Source organism: Theobroma cacao, chromosome 10 (genome assembly GCF_053813885.1).
Source record: "Theobroma cacao isolate CCN51 chromosome 10, ASM5381388v1, whole genome shotgun sequence".
NCBI lineage: Eukaryota > Viridiplantae > Streptophyta > Magnoliopsida > Malvales > Malvaceae > Theobroma > Theobroma cacao.
Window position 1 is genome coordinate 24,654,096 of NC_142648.1, and position 20,047 is coordinate 24,674,142.

At 30.8% G+C, this 20,047-nt stretch overlaps 1 protein-coding gene across 6 annotated transcripts; it reads right to left on the minus strand.

Moving 5' to 3' along the window:
- Positions 1-3,212: 3,212 nt before the first annotated feature.
- On the minus strand, positions 3,213-8,572 carry LOC18587107 (uncharacterized). Of its 6 annotated transcripts, XR_001929929.2 has the most exons (16): positions 8,367-8,572; positions 7,950-8,015; positions 7,521-7,580; positions 7,170-7,241; positions 6,808-6,879; positions 6,489-6,568; positions 6,303-6,376; positions 5,780-5,871; positions 5,539-5,661; positions 5,397-5,450; positions 4,562-4,612; positions 4,339-4,380; positions 4,114-4,185; positions 3,767-3,840; positions 3,587-3,678; positions 3,213-3,491 (listed from the first exon to the last, which is right to left on the minus strand). XR_001929929.2 is itself a non-coding variant. In XM_018129548.2 (15 exons), exons 2-15 carry the CDS (start codon positions 7,993-7,995, stop codon positions 3,436-3,438), a joined length of 1,026 nt encoding a protein of 341 aa, XP_017985037.2. In that variant the 5' UTR covers positions 7,996-8,015; positions 8,367-8,568; the 3' UTR covers positions 3,213-3,435. The 6 variants fall into 6 exon arrangements, 4 of the variants coding, with proteins under 4 accessions (XP_017985037.2, XP_088658880.1, XP_088658881.1 ...); XR_016023223.1 differs by lacking the exon at positions 4,114-4,185 and having other exon boundaries at positions 8,367-8,571; XM_018129548.2 differs by lacking the exon at positions 4,114-4,185 and having other exon boundaries at positions 4,301-4,380; positions 8,367-8,568.
- Between the last annotated feature and the right edge of the window lie 11,475 nt (positions 8,573-20,047).

Genomic DNA, 20,047 nt, shown 5'->3' on the forward strand with positions numbered 1-20,047 from the left:
AAGTGTGCAGATAATTTGGCCATCACCTAGCAGTTCTCTTTTCTCTAATTCTTCCTTCACTGCTACGTGTCTCCACATTAGTTGCCACACAAATACCTCAATAGCATGTTTGGTTGGGGAATAGCTTATTATTTCCAAGAAATTTTGATTCCTTTATTTGGTTGAGAAATAGTCGATGGAATGGTTGTTCTCCAAAATCCTCCAAAACTAAGGAATAGCTAATACCACCCTCCCCCATGGTATTAGTTATTCCATGATTAAGGAATAAACTAAAAAAATGATAAAGATCAAAATACCTTTTCAAGTTTAAAAAATTACAACTTTATTTGTATAAAATATTATTTTTTTCCTCTTTTCTCCTTCTCTCCTTTATTCCAACTTTTAAGAAAATATTAATATTAAATTATAAATAAAATATTAATAGTTTAAAATATTAAAAATTAAATTATAAATAAATTATTAATATTTAATTTATAAATTAGTAATAAATTAAATTATAATTTATTCCTATTTTAAAACAAAATAAATTAAAAATAAATAAGCATAATATCATTTAAATTATATATAAAATATTAATAATTAAATCATCAATTATTAATACGTTAAATAAATTACCAATTATTAATATTTAAAAAATAAAATAAAATAAAATAAAAAATTAATCCTAATAATATTTAAATAAAATAAAATATTAATATTTAAATTATCTATTATTAATATTTTAAATAAATAATCAATTCTTAATATTTAAAAATAAATAAAATAAAATAATTGATCATAATAATATTTAAATTAAATAAAATGTTAATATTTTAAAATATTAATGACTAAATTATAAATAAAATATTAATATTTAAATAAATTATCAATTATTAATATTTAAAAAATAAAATAAAATAAAATAATTAATCATAATAATATTTAAATTAAATAAATTATTAATATTTTAATTAAATTCTAGATTATTAATATTTAAAAATCTAATAAAAATAAATAGTCATATAAATAATTAAGGGTATTTTTATCTTTTTATTTTCAATTCCTTTCTTATTCCAAAGTTATTGTTACTAATCAAACATTACAATAAATCATAATAATTATTTCTATCTTATTCTATTTGTCGTATCAATCAAAGTAATAACTATTATATTTTATTTCCACATAATAATTATTTTATTTCATTCTTATTTATTCCGCCAACCAAATGTAACCCAACTCTATAAGGCACCAAACCCATCCATATCCTTTTCCATAACTTATTATTATACTCATGTGATTTAAGTATTTTTTGGCAAAAAGATTTAGGTGTGCGTGTTCCATTCATGATAGCCTTCCAAATTACTTTATCATGCAAACTTTCACGGATGGTATGCTACCTTAAATGACTCCATAAACTCGTTCACTGATGAAATTCCCAACCAAATAGTTGTGTTGCAGTTCAATTTTCCAGTGCCACCTATGATCAACCCATCCCCAAACTCGCACAATTTGCCTTGCTTGCTTACCGCTAGTGCAAAAAGTCACAGAAAGTCATTTTGTAAAATCATGCCATCAAGCTATTGATCATGCAAAAAATTAATTAATTTTTCATTGCCAACTGCAACTTATTTATTTAAATTAATTTAAGGTTCATGGAATTCATTACATAATTAAACAAATTACAAAAAATCATGTAACAAATTATAAAAAATCATGTATTATTAATTAATTAATTAATTAAATTAGTAAATTTAGGATTTTTTAAATTAGTTAAATTAATTAAAGAATTTAACTAATCAAATGCAAAAAACATGTTTTAGTTAATAAGCAATTAATTAAATTAGTAAATTAATATAATATTTTATTTATTTAAATTAATTTAGAGTTTAGGGAATTAATTACATAATTAAACTAATTATAAAGAATCATGTTTTAGTAATTAATCAATTAATTAAATTAGTAAATTTAGGTTTTTTAATTTTAAATTAATTAAGGTTTTATAAATTAATTAAATAATTTAACTAATCAAATGAAAAAATGTTTTAGTTAATAAGCAATTAATTAAATTGGTAATATTATTCAATTTAAAAAATATTTAAAGCAAATAAGGTGCCAATGAGTTAATTAAAAATATTATTTAATTAAGGTTTAGTAATGTGTTATAATTAAGTAATTAGCAATTAATTAAATTAGTAAATTAATATAATATCTTATTTATTTAAATTAATTTAGGGTTTAGGAAATTAATTACATAATTAAAGTAATTGTAAAGAATCATGTGTTAGTAATTAATCAATTAATTAAATTAGTGAATTTAGGGTTTTTAAACCATTTAAATTAATTAAGGGCTTTATTAAATTAATTACAGAATTTTACTAATCAAATGAAAAAAGGTTTTAGTTAACAAGCAATTAATTAAATTATTAATATTGTTTAATTTAGGAAAATTTAAATTAATTAAGCTGTGAGTTACTAAAAAATATTATTTGATTAGGGTTTAGTAATGCGTTATAATTAAGTAATTAAGCAATTAATTAAATTAGGAATTTAATATATATCTTATTTATTTAAATTAATTTAGCATTTATGGAATTAATTACAAAATTAACTAATTATAAAGAATCATGTATTAGTAATTAATCAATTAATTAAATTAACAAATTTTTGGTAAATTTTAAAATTATTTAAATTCATTAAGGTTTAAGGTAAATGAATTAAATAATATTATATTCTTTTAAATTCATTTAAATTAAGGTTTTAATAAAATAATATGTTGACAACATTTAAAATTCTTATAATTCTAGAATTTAAGTTAGTTCTTATTTTCGATTAACATCTACTAATGAACAACATCATATGTTTGTTGTAATATTTTCTCTTAATGAAATGACATAAGAGTTGAATGTATTTCTGAATCGATTCAAGTAGATTTCTAGCCACAAAATTTATGAATGGCATAGATAAATTTATTTCATTTATATTCAGTCAACAAAAATATGTGACTGAGAATAACATAAGATGTCTTGACTGATCCTTACTCTTAGCACTCATTTTCATTTTAAAGAATATGTGCTAAAACAAAAACACTACCTTAAGTGATCAAAAAGAAAATTTAAACACGCTAATATTGCCTATAAATAAAAATAATAAATCTCTCGAGTCATAATGAGAATACAACTAACGTCGTTCTTGATGTAGTAAGAGTGCAAGAGATGATAAAAAGATGTGAAATATTGGCTAGAAATATCTAATACGATATAACTATTTTATATAACATTCAAATACTTTCTTGAAAACCTTTGGGACACTTTCTTCACAGCCTCCTATTATTTTAGTAACTTCAAAAGACATTCCCATTAAATCCAAATAGTTCCAAGTCTAATACTAATACGTAGCATGAAACTGATTACACAACATTCTTGGTGACTTTCATCGACTTGCAAGATAGCCTAAGTCCTAATCAAGGGCTATGATATAACTTAGTGGCTCCACGAACTCAACTTCTCCCAACCCTAAAAGAATAGGGAAGAAAAACGAAAAAACAAACTTCAACACATAGGTAATTTGTCCCAGGGAAAAATCAACAAGATAGGATAGAGGAACCCACCAGCAACTCTATCGGCCTCTTCCTCAGTCATGCGAGCTTTAAACAGATCCGGAGTATGATATATATAAATAGAACGAATTCCAGACTGCTCACTGTTGCAGAAAGCACGGCATTTCAATATATATTATAATTCAATCTATCATTTAAATAAAGTCAAGCCAAAGAAACACTTCTGCATACCAATTGAGCACATCTAGCAACAAAGCTACCTGATCATCCTTTGCTTTCTCACCTGACAAGCATACCTTGTACCACTGCCATTCCATAATGTACAGCAATGAGGCTACTGTCAACAATATGCTCTTTGAAAACATGAGAAATGAACGTGGATGATGCGACGATCCACATTATGCATAAATGGTATAATCTCAACAAACTACGTCTTAATAAATATAACCAATAAGAACCTATTAAAAGTTCCAGATGAAACTCATATATCATTCGATTAAAGCTTTGATATGCATTCTTTTACTACTTGAAGAATGAATCTTTTCACAAATAGTTTACTGATGCAAAGAATTTCTCACAAACAGTGAATAATATTTGACAACCTAATCCTAAATAGTGAAAGCCAATTTTCCATTGCCACGTTGAGAGAACTGCAGGAAGAGGTGGGGAGGAGCATAATCACTTTTAAGAGTAGAAATAAGAAGGCAACTCGACATCACTACTTACACCTCACAATTTAAAAGCAACAAAAAAGATATAACAAACCCTTTTCCCAAACTCATCAAAACCATAATAACCCTCACAAGTGTCACTGGAACCACTGTAATCTCTGCTCCATTCATCCTCTGTAAATGCAATTATTAAAAAAAAGCACAAAGGAGAGAACCATCAATCAATGATAAAACAACATAAACTTAAGTTCCAAAAATGTAAGAGGTAGAACTACCAAAAACCACAAACACATAAGCAACAGAGAAAGGAAAACAAAAAAATCCATAGTCTTATAACATGAGTGTAAAGTGATACCTGAGAAGTCTTCTTCTTCGGAATCCTCTATTTTAGCCTCCTGCTCCAAATCTGTTTGCAGTGAGTGAAAGAGTAAGACTTCAAAATCAAAATCATAAGCCTCTAAAGAGTTATACCCAATTACTCAATCAACTCTAACACTTCCCACTTTAACAGCCCTTAGAAACACAATATCCACCTAATCTTACAATGAAAATATTAAAAATTAGTTCATTATCAAAAAAGAAAAGTGGCTTTACACTGCAGACCGTGATTTCACTGTGGCATCTAAAGCTAATAAATCATGGTCTGAAGACAAAAAAAAAATTTGGCTACTTAAGTGAGCAGAATGAAGAAAACAAATTCATCAAGCCAAACCTGTAAGTTTGGGATTAAGGCTTAATTGAGCAATTGAGCAGACCAATGACTAACAAATGCTGAGCTACAGGAACTTCCACATCTTATGAACACCGCAAGCAAAAGTGCACATATACCAGTAAATAATATAGCTTCCAACCCTAAGATTATTTGCACCTCAACTGCAACGTGTGACAATAATGTTTACTAGGGAGACGTCAAATATCCATCACTGTAACTTTTTTTTCAAACCAGCCTCTTGGTCATTATCACTGAATTTTTAAAAGCCAACTTGATTACTTTTCTTTTCTCTCATTTCTTATTGTCAATGCATATCCCTCACATGCACACACCAACATTTCCTCCCCCCCTCCCATTAACATACACAAATTACCAAAGGATTCTAACACATGAGCAATGAAACATTTCAATACCATACCTAATAGAATGCAAGATTAATACCACATATCCAAGTAATTCAACGTCACGTGAGGCATACCTTCATTATACCTCCATTTCTCTTTGTTTTGTCTCCGCTCCGAGAGTATGCTGCCTGCCACAAGCATAATATAGATCTCATGTTTTTGACAAAGAGCATACAAGATAAACAGAAGGGCAAAACAACTGTAGATAAAGCATACCTAGGCTACGCTTTTGTTTCTTCGATTTTGGTCTAGCCTCAAAAATTCCAGACTTGGTTCGTTTTGCAGACTGCACATTGTCACTCATTGGAACCAATCCAACATACGCAACTTCTTCCAATGCTAAAAGCAAAACAGAAAAGAATAGAAAAAAGGGGGGGGGGGGGGGTGTCAACTTTAATGCAGAGGTTCTTTTTCCTAGGGGAAAACTGAAAAGAGAGAGCAAACTGAGGGAACTAACCACGGACTTTTTGAGCCTCTGCATAAGTCATATAAGCTTCAAACATACGGATACTACGGTGTCGATAAATAGAATGGAGTTCAGACTTATCACTGTTGAAGAAAACATACAATTGTATCATTCATCTAATAGCAAAAAATTCATCCATAATCATAAAAGGGGTAAACTCCACTTACACCTCTTTTGATTTCAACTTTTTCCACATGCACCCTGCAATTTGATTTTTCTCAATAAGTGCCCTGTTATTAAGTTATTGCTCCCACAAGGGATTATCTTGTTAATTTCACTTGATAAAATCACCAAAATACCCTCAATTCAAACTTATCCTCTTACAAGTAGTTTTGTAATTTTACGAGGGAAATTAATGATGTAACCCCTTTGAAAATAAAACTTATCCACATTGTGCTAATTGATAAAAAAAATCACAAAGTATTATATGGAAAAAAGTTAAAACCACAGAGACTATACGTGGAGTTTACCCATCATGAAACTAGAGTCAAGTGAAAGAAAGAATTGCACTTACCATTTAAGCGCGTCTAGCAGCAGAGCTACCTGCTCATCACGGTAATGCGTCTCTGCGAACCTTACCTTGTACCACTGTGGTAGCATAAAGTGGAGCAATGAAGTACAAGAACCAGTTTCAAAAGAGCAGAACAAACTCCTTACACTTGAAAACTGAAAGCAACAAAAAGAATCATATAAAACATACCCTTTTTCTATTCCTATATAGAGAAAGATTAGTCCCATAACTGTTTGAGGAACTACCATAGTCTTGGCTGATAATATCTTCTGTTAAAGCATAAAACAATATCAATGTAAAAAAAAAAGATTAATGAAAATCAATACACACATTAAGTTCCAAAATAGTTAAGACGTGCAGCAATAAATAAGTAAAGAACGGGCAAAATCAAATAGAAAACCTAACCAAAAAAATACTGCCTCCTAGTCTGTTACATTTTTTAGTCCATCTCGTTCTTTCCTTACTAAATAGCCATAAAGAAAAGAGGATTATATAATTTAAGGAACACCTTTGTTTTTTACATCTTCTCCTTCACCGATTTTCTCTTCCGGTTGCATCATCAAGGTGGACTCCAGCTCAACTGCATTTCATATGTCAAAGAAATTTAAAGTAATTGAACAAACTAAGGCAACAAAACAAAAAAGAAATGAAATGAAATTATATGACAGTCGGAAGGCTTTCATTGTTTGGGTTTCAGGTCCAAAATAGTTAAGACAGGCAGTGATAAATAATTAAAAAAAGGGTAAAATCAAATAGACATCCAGACCAAAAAAAATACTGCCTCTTAGTCTGTTACATTTTTTAGTCCATCTTATTCTTTCCTTACTAAATAGCCAAAAAGAAAAAAGGAATATATAATTTAAGGAATACCTTTGTTTTTTACATCTTCTCCTTCACTGAGTTTATCTTCACATTGCATCATCAAGGTAGACTCTGGCTCAACTGCATTTCACATGTCAAAGAAATCTTAAGAAATTGAACAAACTAAGACAACAAAACAAAACAAAAATGAAATGAAATTATATGACAATTTGAAGGATTTTATTTTTGGGGTTTCAGTTCCAAAATAGTTTAAGACAAGCAGTGATAAATAAGTAAAATCGAATAGAAATCCTAACCAAAAAAATACTGCCTCGTAGTCCATTACAATTTTTAGTCCATCTTATTCTTTCCTTACTAAATAGTCAAAAAGAAAAGATGATTATATCATTTAAGGAATACCTTTGCTTTTTACATCTTCTTCACCGATTTTCTCTTCAGGTTGCATCATCAAGGTGGACTCTGGCTCAATTGCATTTCATATGACAAAGAAATTTCAATTAATTGAACAAACTAGGGCAACAAAATAAAAAACAAAACAAAAAGGAAATAAAACGAAATAATGTGACAGTTGGAAGTTTTTATTTTTGGGGTTTCACTTCCAAAAGGCTCCCTAAACCAGACGATTTGAAATTAACACACATTAAGTTCCAAATAGTTAACACAGGCAGTGATTAATACGTTAAAAAAAAAAAGAAAAGGGTAAAATCAAATAGAAATCCAAGCCAAAGAAATAATGCCTCCCACTCCATTCCATTTTTTTAATCAGTCCATCTTATCCTTACCAAATAGAAAAAGGAAAAGATGATGATTATATAATTAGAAGAATACCCTTTTTATATTCCCCTTTCCTGATTTTCTCTTCAGGCTGCATCATCAAGGTGGACTCTAACTCAACTGCATTTCATATGTCAAAGAAATTTCAATTAATTGAAAAAATTAAGGCAACAAAAGACAAAAAAAAAGAAATTATATGACGATTCGAAGTTTTGGATTTTTGGGTTTCGGTTCCGAACCGGAACAGCTATCCAAACCAGATGATTTGAGAAGAAATTTACTTGGAAGCCCCCCTGGCCGCTAGCACTAGCCACCATTAAATTATATGTATGCAATGCGATCCCAAAATCAACAAAATTAAAAAAAAAAAATTTCCACACAGCAGACCCAGAATCAGATAATAATAAGTTAAAAAGTTCAAAAGAACTAAGCACAACTTCGAAAACCATAGGAAAGGCTGAGGATCAAAACCTGACAACGAGAAGGAGAAGGAGCTCTTCACACGGAAATGAAGTCTTGCTACAGCGGTTGCTTTGCTTCGCTACCGCCGCGAAAACAGCTGTAGACGAGAGATTAATAGATGTTTGGTTTGCGAATCCCACCAGAAGTAGCAATGGGCCCAGTTTGATCTCTCTTGCTTTTCTGAATGTTTCCATTTTTTGGATATTTTTCCATTTTAAAAGGAAAACACATAATTATACCTTTTTATATTTCAAAAATAATAATTATTGTTCAACGTTTTGTATATATTCCTATTTTAGTTATATGTTCATTTTTAATCAATTATAATTTTACTTTTCACATTTTTGCATAATAAAAATAAATTATAAAAAATAACTATTGAAATCTTAAATTTTAACTATTGAGGTGTCCTTCCACAAATACAAATAATTCAAATGATTATTATTATACTATATTAAAATATAAATACATTCTTTGAATACACTTCTTGTTAATAAAGTAAAGATATAATATTTGAAAAAATCTTTAAATTATTTTAAAAAATTAAATAAAATTTTTTTATTATATTCTATCAAGTCCATGTAAAGCTAAGCTTTGGTAGGCTAAAGCTGCTTGATCAATCAGTTTCAACGGTCTTCGACAGGGACGGCTCAATAACTCATAAGCTTAAAATAAAATATTTAAATAAGACCTTTTTATTAAAATTAAGGAAAAAAAATTTTTTTTTAAGTTTTGAATAACCAAATTCATATATTTGATATAATATATTCAAATATTTATTATGAAATATCAAAATATTTAACTATTATAATAATTTTTATATTTTTTAAATGGTTAATATAAAATCAACAATCAAAATTCCTAATTCAAATAAATTAAGTATCACATAAAATAAAGATAATTTAATAATATAATAGAAACTCTAAATTAAAATAAAAAAATCTGTAAAACTAGAACAATAGTAACTAAATATTGAATGCTTATTATAAATCGTAAATGAGGTTCACAACTTTATAATAATAATAACATAACAAACTTCTTTCGTATTTTTTAGAGGAAATATGAAGTTAAAAGAAGAAAAGAGCAAATGATAGAAGAAAATTCAAGAGTGGATATTATAAATTGAAAAAAATAATTAAAAAGTCATAAAAATTTGAGATTTATTAGACACATAATTAAAGAAGTGAGAAAATATGTCATTTTATTAATTATTTTTTACTTTCATATATTTTTAATAGAAAATAAGATAACTAGTTCAAAATTGATAAGGATGTGGAAGTGTGAGAAAATAAATATTTATTAGACATGGGATAATACATAAATATTTTAGTAATTATCTTAATTTTTATATATTTTAAATATAATTAGTTATATTATTATTATAAAATATGAGACTTTTTCAAATTTAAGACCTAAAGCCCTTGCTTGGCTGGCCTTACCCAAAAGCTGACCTTGGTTTTTGATCAAATATTCGGTGTCAATTTTGATGTCAATTAACCGTCATGGTTTGACCAATTAATCAATTTGATCATCAATAAGGAACCCTTCTCATTAATACCAATCAAATAACTAATCCTACTTTTTTAATTATATTTATATACATATACAGACGTTATCCAAAATTCAACTAAAATATTTCATATCTTGGTCTTATATTATATGTCCAAGGCACCTAGAATAAGCAAGATTGTTGTTAACATCATGATTAAGGTTTTACTTTTTCAAGTGCTAGCTAGTTGAAAATTTCAAATTCTAGTTGCAAAGATGGGGAAAAATATCCAAAATTCAAAAGCAATAGCTATTCTTCCTAGTTAATCCCTTAATGGATGTGGATTCTTTTAAGTATTATTGAAGGGAGATGGCCTTCTTCTGAAAACAGTCACAAGTATAGAATAAAGTTGAAGTGACTGCAATTCTAAGGTTTCTTTATATTAGCTTAACAATGTGAATAAATAAACTCAAGAGAATAAATAGAAAAGAAGAAGAATGAGACTCGAATTTGCAAATAGATAAGCAAGGAAGGAAGAGTCAAATGCACCGTACCAAGAAGAAATGAATAAGAAAAGTAAAACACAATGTTTTGCTGTTTACTAGTCTTGCCACAAGTTACTGTTAAAGATTTACTTTTACTCATTTCTTTTAAATATTAGTTAGTTAGTTAGTTAACATAAATTAATTAATTATTTTTCCTTCTTCATTCCCTAATTAGTTATAGTGTTGTATATAAACTCATTGTACCCTGAATTTTCCTTAATGAGAAATGCCTTTGACATTCTCCCATACTGTTTGACTCTCTGCGTCGCCTGCCTCAACATTTTTATCATGGTATCAAAGCAGGTTGAGGGTTTCTAAAGGGATTAATCACAACTAGCTCACAAAGGTTGCTGTATTTTTTGTTTCCTTCCTCCTTTGTTTCATTTGTAAGTTTCTCTTGTGATTTATTTTTCGCTTTTTGTTTAGCAAATTCTCTTTGGCATTAAATCAAACAGTATTAAGATCATTCACTATTGGATCTAGAACTTGATGGTTGAGTCTACAAAGTCAACTGAGTTAAGGCCTTAAGCTTCAACAACTGTTGTTGCAAGGTAGCAAATATCCCCAACTTCAGATCCTCAATCATCCTACTATTTGTATCATACAGACTAACCTAGTTCAGTGGTAATTAATTCTAAATTGACCACAAACAACTACATAGCCTGAAGCATATCATTCTTTTTAGCTCTGTTAATTAAAAACAAATTTCGATTTGTTAATGGTCCACTACCAAAACCAACTATAATAGATCCTCTATATCAACCTTGGACACAATGCAACAACCTTATAGTGGCTTGGCTCTTAGATTCACTCACTCAACCAATTGCATCAACAATGTTTTATATGGAATCAACTGTTGATATATGGAGCACTTTAAAACAAAACTTTGCATAGCCCGATGACATAAGAGTGTGCAATTTACAGTACACACTAAGGAACATCACACAAGGAACCAGATCAGTAGACTCTTATTTCATTGAGTTGAAAGGAAAATGGGAAGAACTAAAGAATTTCATACCACTCCCACACTGTGAATGTGGAAGATGCAATGTTGACTATTTTAAGAGGTACACAAACCAATATCAGAAAGATATGGTCTTCAGATTTTGAAATGGGTTGAATGAGTCATTTTTAAGGGTTAGGTCACAGATAATACTTATGGATCCAATCCCAACATTGGATAAGGTATATGGCTTGGTGCTTAGGGACAAAGCTTAGAGAAACCTTATGTTTCAATCACAACCAGTGCTGGAATCTAGTGTTATGTTCATTTCAGTAGATGGAAAGAAGAAAGTGAGAAAAGATGTGATCTGCACCCATTGTGGAAAAAGAGGTCATGTGAAAGAAAAATGCCACAAGATTATGGGACTCCCGAAAGAATTTAAGTTCACTAAAAGGAAGAATAATTTCAGGAAAGGAAAAGCAATAGCCAATAACGTGTTAGCTGGAGGAGATAACCATGTTGCAAAGCATCAATCTGATCAGGAAGATGAGGCAACTGGAGCTGGATCAATGTCCCAATTATCTATTGTCAAACCTTGTTCTATAAAATAATTATGACGTCATTTACATGCTCAATAGAATGTTTGCATGTTTAGGAAGTTCGAGGAATCGTCAAAAGACGATATTGCCCTTAATGGTACCATTAAGTCGATTAAGTCTCGAACTAGTTTAAATAGGAATTTTGAGGTGATATTAAGAGTTTCGCAGTTCAGGGATGACTCAAAATGGTAATTCGGAGTTCGAGGATCAATTTGGAGTCAAACCGAAATTTTCACTATCTAGGGGCAAAATGGTCATTTGCCACCTGAGGACAAAATGAAAATTTTTAGAAAAGATTTTTTTTGGCCCCATTTAACTTATTGGAGTATGATTTGAGTATTGGAGTATAATCTGAGGGTTTGGCAGTAAAAAAGTTTAATTCCGGTGATTTTTGGAATGTAGGGGCAAAATTATAATTTTTCCACCCACGGATAAAATTTGAGATTTTGAGAGAATTTAGATCACATTTGACAAATTGGAGAATGGTATGAGTATAAGGGATGAAAAATATGTCGATGGGCAATTTTTCAGTTTTTGGGGTAAAAATGTAATTTTTGACTTTTACCGGGGTAAAAGTGTAAATTTCAAAAATTACTCCACCAAGACTTTGGATAAGTCTGAGAATTTTATCTAAGCTATGGATATGTGGGACAAGTGTATGGTGAAAATTTGGAAATAAATGGATGGCTAGAATTTAAGGAATTAATAAAACAAAAAAAAAGAATAAAATAATATTATATTATTTTAGCCTTTAAAAATGTCAAATTTCCAGAATTCTCACTTCTTCAAGCCGTCCAAACCAGGAGAGAAAAGGGGGGAAAAGAAATAAGAACCCTAGCTGAAAAATTTGGGGAAAATCAAGAGAAATCAAGAAATCAATCATTAAAAAGGTAAATTTCATTGATTTTCCTTGTGCTTTTCACTACCCATGCATTTTTTTCTCATTTTCATGCAAAATTAGAAAGTGGGTATGGACACCCATGCTGGCCAAACCTCCATGGATGAGTTTTGAGCTTGAGTTTTGGTTGATTTTAATTGAATTAAGTGATTTTAGTTAGGTTATATTGAAATATAGCAAAAATAAGCTAGAGAAATAATTTTCTCCCATTGAAACCCATTATGCCAAATTTTCTAGGGGAATATTGGCTGCTGATCTTGATGTTTATTTGAGGAATTATGATGAATAATGATGAATTATGAGCCTAGAAAAATAATGGGAATTTTTGGAGCAAAAATATGAATTTTTACCCACTAGGGGTATTTTCATAATTTGCTATCAGGACTGATAATTTGCACCACACTGAGGGACATTAAGTCAATTTGGGTGCAATTGAGGTATAGAAACTGAAAAAAATTAATTTGGAGTTTAAACGGACGCACATATCGATTTATCGGGTAAAAGACTGAAATAGGTTAACATCGTGTTTAGGCAAAATTTAGACATTATACAATTCATATCATGCATTAGTAGTATAAATTAGTTTATTTTGGTTTAGTACCAAAGTAGTAAACCTTTTAATTGTGCAATTTGTCAAGGTGGCGAATCCTCTAGCAAGGGCAAAGAAATCGCATCCGAGGAGTAATAGTTGGAGTACCCGAATTTAGTTTTCGAAAACTGTGAGTAAACTTATTATCGTCTTAATTATCTAGAGTAGTTTTATACAACTGTGTGATTTTATGGAAAATGGGTTTAAATGGTAAATTGCTATGTTTTAAGAGAAATTGTGATTTTATAAAATGATTTTATAAATTTTCTGAAAAATCGAATACTGATTTTGAAAATAGAGTAATTGGAGATTGCCTGCTTGTGTTGTAAATTTATGGTTTTAAATTGAATGGCTTATGACAATATATGAGCATGAATGACTAAACTGATTTTGGTGTTATAATTATTTATACTGTGTATTTAGCCTTGAGAGGCTAGGTTGCGATAAATTGCCATGTCATGCTAGAATGAATTTTATTGATTGGTGGAGTATATATTAATTATTCACTGCAGAGGGGGTTCCGTGGACTAGCCTATTAGAGGAGCATGGTAAACTTCATTATATTCTTACCTCGAACGGAGAGGCGCGTAGGGTATCTCCTGGGGTAAAGCTTAGGGTTCACTTTACGCCAAACCACCACGTGAAGGGGAATTCAGCCAATGCCAAGGAACGGCTGTATTTTTCTCAAACTAAAAATATGTTTTAAGTGTATACGAAATTTTAACAGTCTTGGCGGATTCGGTTGGATGCCCTGCGCAAGGTATCACCGAGTATGAGTTTTGGCACGAGCCAAAGTTTTAAGAAATTCATAAGCCAAGTTGATTACTCGATTTTTATGGATTGATATTATTTGGTTGAAATGAGTTGAAAGGTAATGAAATTACAGTATGATGACTTATTTTAATTGTCTCCATTTACTCGCCTTTAGATAGTTTAGATGGTGTCTGTTTACTCACTGGAATTTTATAATCTCACCACCTTCAATTCCCCACATTTCAGGTTCGAGATAGCCGGTAGATAGCTGATTGCATCAAGGACTTCAGTTAGCCTTGCATTGACAAAATTATAGATTCACAGACTCGCATCTTATTGGTTAGTCGAGAGGCCCACGTGTCATTGTAAAAGTAATTTTATACTTTAGTTATTTGATTTAAAATATGCATGAACATATTTAGCTTTTACATCATGTTTTTGGCGGGTTTTAGTATTTTCAAAGAAAAATGACGAAATGCCCATGTGAGCTAGAAAATAATATTTTATCGATTTGATTTGAAAATGACTTATGATTTCTTGAAATGCGAGATTTAATAACTGTTGCTCACCCGGGAGATGCGAAAATTGATGCTAAGCCTTACGAGGTTCCGATCGGCATTCGGGGTAATGAGTGCCATCGGGATATCGCGACAGTTGTCATGGGCCCGATAGGAGTTCCAAGTCGTGACATCTATCCTTAAGCAACAAGTCAACAAATTAATGGAAATCTTGAATGAAAATGGTATGACAAACACTGATGGTAAGAACACTGCACCAAGTAATCAACAGACAAAACACTCCCTTGTTAATTCAGCTTTTGCAGTAATTATCTCAAGCCATTCTTGTTTTAATACCTTTAATAACATGCCATCCAAACACAACCATATAAATGTTCTCATGGTAAAACAAAATTCTTGGATAATTGACTCAAGTGCAACAGATCATATTTCTTACTCATTGAGTAATTTTGTTTTAGTTAAACAGGTTCGCAATTGTTTTGTTCAGTTACCAAACAATAGAAGGGCTTTAGTCATTCACATAGGAACTGTCAAATTAACCCCTCTATTGACATAGAGAATGTCCTTTGTGTACCTAATTTTAAATTTAACTTAATATAAGCAAGTGAATTTACAAAATCCAAGAAAACCTGCAATTTCTTCCCTGGAAGCCACTGTGTTATCTAGGATATAGCCACATGGAGGGTGACTGGGGTTGCCTGGTTGTCTTCTGGACTTTTTCTAATGCAAGACAAGGATGAATAAGACTTACATCAATTTACATTTGAAAAACTTGTTCAATTTCCTTTAGTTTTATATGTTAATTCCTCTAAGTCAGGGTGTAAGAACTTTGATCTCTGGCATTTCAAGCTTGGGCATGCACCTTTGGAAAGAATTTGTGTACTAAACCAAGTTTTTCCAAATATCAAATGTACAAATGATTTGCTATGTGAAGTATGTCCTCTTACTAAGCAAAAGAAACTTGTTTTCCCAATATATATGCAAAGTGCAAAAACAACTTTTAAATTAATTCATACAAATATTTAGGGACCCTATGAAGCCCTAACTCTTTTTGGACACAGATACTTCCTCACCATAGTAGATGATTTTTCACGTTTTACTTGGATATTTTTAATGAAAGGAAAGTTTGAAGTTGCATCAATCATTCAATCTTTCAATGCTTTTCTTCAAAAGGAATTCAATTCTTCAATTAAATGCATATGATTAGATAATGGAAAGGAATTTGAACTCATAGATTTTTATGCAAAAACTGGGATAATTCATCACTTGTCCTGTGTTGACACTCTAGAGCAGAATGGAGTAGTGGAAAGGAAGCATCAACATATTTTGGTAGTAGCTAGGGCCCTCTTGCACTAGTCAAAACTTTCAATGCATTTTTAGGGTGATGCAATGTTAACTACTATACATATAATCAATAGGGTGCCAACCAAAATCATAAAGAATAAATCACCATATCAAGTGCTATACCAAAAACAACCAAATTATGGTTATTTCAGGGTTTTTGGGTGTTTATGTTTTGTGTCAACATTGCCACACAACATAAAGAAATTTGATAGCAGGGCAAATAAATGTATTTTTATAGGGTATCCAAATTACATCAAAAGGTATAATGTTTATGATCTTGATGCATAAAAGGTTAAAGTATCTAGAAATATTGTTTTTTATGAGAATATATTCCCATTCAAGGACTTACAACATGATACATAACTTTTTGAATTTTGTCAAACACCTGATGTGCATGTTAGTCATATTGATAATTTTGACTTTGACCAAACCAATTCCCTTTATCATGAGCTCATACTTGCCGAGTTACCTGAAAATGAGCCCTCACCATGTCCAAAACATGTTTTCACGCCAATTCACGATAGAAAATTCCCATAATTTAGTACTTGTGACTAATATGGAGCTTGAGGAAACAGAAACTGAAAATACCATTGATAATTCAATCTTGTTCAGCCACTTAGGAAGAGTTCTAAACACAAACAAGTTTCTCAATACTTAGATGCTTACTACACAGAATTACCATCACAATCAAATTCTGTCACTATGCATCTTATATCTAATTATTTATCCTATCACCACTTTTCAATAGAACATAAAGCCTTTGTCATATCCTTATTAAACATTCATGAACCAAGTTCTTACCAAGATGTAGTAAATCATTCTCATTGGAAAGAAGCCATGAATGTTGAACTTAAGGTGTTGGAAGATAATAAGACATGGAGTATGGCTCCATTGCCTCCAAATCCTCATGCTATTGGATGCAAGTGGGTGTATAAAGTTAAACTAAAGGCAGATGGAGACATAGAAAGATATAAAGCTCAGTTGGTAGCAAAAGGCTATAACCAAGTTGAAAGCATTGACTATTAAGAGACTTTAGCCTAGTAACCTAGCAAACATTAGTAAGAGTCTTCTTTGCTGTTGCAGCAATGTGTAATTAGACATTATCTCAACTTGAAATCAATAATGCATTCTTAAATGGGGACTTAGAAGAAGACGTATACATGGAGTTGTCACAAGGATATGAAATCAAGGGGGAGTATCCACTGAATGCAAGATGGTTTGTAGACTCCACAATTCCCTATATGGGTTGAAAAGCAGGCATCCAGACAATGGAATGCCAAACTTATGGCTTTTATTTTAAGGTATTGCTTTAAACAATCCATGTCAAACTACTCATTATTCACAATGAAAAAAGAAGATAGAAGTTTTACTACTCTATTAGTTTATGTTGATGACATCATAGTTGGAAACACATCTATTAAAGCATTAGATGAAGTAAAAAGGTATATGAAGTCACAATTCAAATTAAAGGATCTAGGGAATGTTAAATATTTCTTAAGCCTTGAGATTGATCAGTCAACTAAGGGAATATCCATTTGTCAAAGAAAGTATGTACTGGATCTCTTAAAAGATCAAGGATTGCTTGGATGCAAACCAATGTCAACACCAATTGACTACAATCACAAGTTGAGTAAGGCTGAAGAAGAAGAGCAATTAACTAATCCCACAAGTTACAGATAGTTAATTGAGAAACTTCTATATTTGACATTCACTAGACTAGAAATCTCTTATGCAGTTCAAGTCCTTTCACAGTTCATGGACAAACCAGGGAGACAACATCTCACAGCAACACACAGAGTACTGAAGTATTTGAAAAGGTCACCAAGCTAAAGAATCTTAATAAAGGCAGGAACAAAGCCAATAATCTCTACATACTCAAATACTAATTGGGCTGGATGCCCAGACACTCAAAGGTCAATGACAGGATACTACATACTTGTTGGGGAATCATTGATAAGTTGAAAATAAAAAAAGCAATAGGTGGTGGCTAGAAGTTCAACAGAAGCTGAATATAGATCGATGACAACCACATGTTATAAAGTGATCTAGTTAAAAATTCCTACTTGCAAACCTTGATATCAAACATGATGAATTAGTAAACCTCTATTGTGACAATCAATCTGCATTGAATATCTTCAAGAATCTAGTATTCCATGAACGAATGAAACATATAAAAATGGGTTGCCATTTCATCTGGGAGAAGGTTTTGACTGGAATCATTAAGTCAGTACACATCTCAACCAAATTTCAACTTGCAGATTTATTCACTAAGGCACTACAAGCAAAACAATTTAACAGCTTGATGAGCAAGATGAATGTGATAAATGATCACAATTCATCTTGAGGGGAAGTATTAGCTAAACAATGTGAATAAATAAACTCAAGAGAATAAATAGAAAAGAAGAAGATTAAGACTCGAATCTGTAAATAGATGAGCAAGGAGGGAAGAGTCAAACGCACCGTACCAAGAAGAAACAAATAAGAAAAGCAAAATGCAACATTTTACTGTTTACTAGTCTTACCACAAGTTACCGATAAAGATTTACTTTTACTCATTTCTTTTAAATATCAGTTAGTTAGTTAACATAGATTAATTAATTGTTTTTCCTTCTTCATTCCCTGATTAGTTACAAGGTTGTATATAAACTCACTGTACCTTGATTTTTCCTTAATGAGAAATGCATCTGACATTCTCCCATATTGTCTGACTCTCTACACCGCCTGCCTCAACATTTTTGTCATTTTACTAGGAATGTTCATCATGTCTAGTAAAAAATGGTGATTAGGATTCCTCTTTATGATACCTGAGTCAACACAAATGCCTTTATGCCTATTTGGAATTAAATATGTTTTGCCATGTAAGCTTTGATAAGCTGATATGTTGTAAAGCCAACTTACAACACATCACGTTGACTATATAACGTGTAACCATGCATGCTTAATTTTTGTTTAATCAAAACACCTGGTACATGAAGAAAACCAATTGTTAAATGTGTATAACTCAATATACTGTACGTGTAATTAACCTTCTAAGTAATGAAGCTTGTCTTTATTCAATTTCCTTTACTTTTACACTAGCCCTCTTCATCCATATTTTTCATATGAATAACAAAGGTTTATTGTTACAGCCATTATCTTAAGTTCTTTTCACTATAACAATGGCAAACCAGTGGATTCTTCTCCATCATACCTTTAATTAACATCAACATTGTTGCAATTACCATTGAACATCTAAACCCCGTCTAGCCTTCACCTTGCCCCACTACTAGGCTCATAATCAATTGACTGTGGTCAATCATGGCTTGATCGGTTCCTCCATAGCATTAGTCGTGATGGTTGATTCCACCACCTTGGTCTACTTGGTCGGTTGTGACTTCCTCCACAACTAAAATCGATCACAATGATCGATGCTCACTCTTAAACTCATGTACGTTTATTTTGAGTGAAATAAACTCTTATGACACTATAAAAAAACACACTTTTATTGATATAATCATATCAGTCGATAATGATCCATTGGATTATCGACAGAACATGTTTGAGGGAAATATCGATGGATTATTGACAGATTACCAATGAAACATGTTTGAGAGAAATACCGACAGATTACTGATGAAAAATGCCAACAAATTTGATTCCTCGACAAAACAATGGCGAGTACGGATAGTAAAATGGTGCACATTTTATCGATGAAAACTTTTCGTCAATATTTTCTTCTAAGACGGAATTTATCAACCATTTTAGTGATGAAATTTTCCATTGGTACCGTTGATGGAAGATTGGTCGGTAAAACCAATGAAAATATTAGTCATTTTATCAATGAAATCACTAATGAAATATTTCATTGGCAATTAAAAAATAATTACTAATGAAACATTCCATCGGTAATTTTCATTAAAGTCCTCGACGTAACCTTTTTCCCCAGTTCTCCCATTTCTTCCTTCTTTTCTTTGTCTCTACATTCCACTTGTCACCAAACCCCACACCCAACCTCATTGCTCTCTCCGCCAAT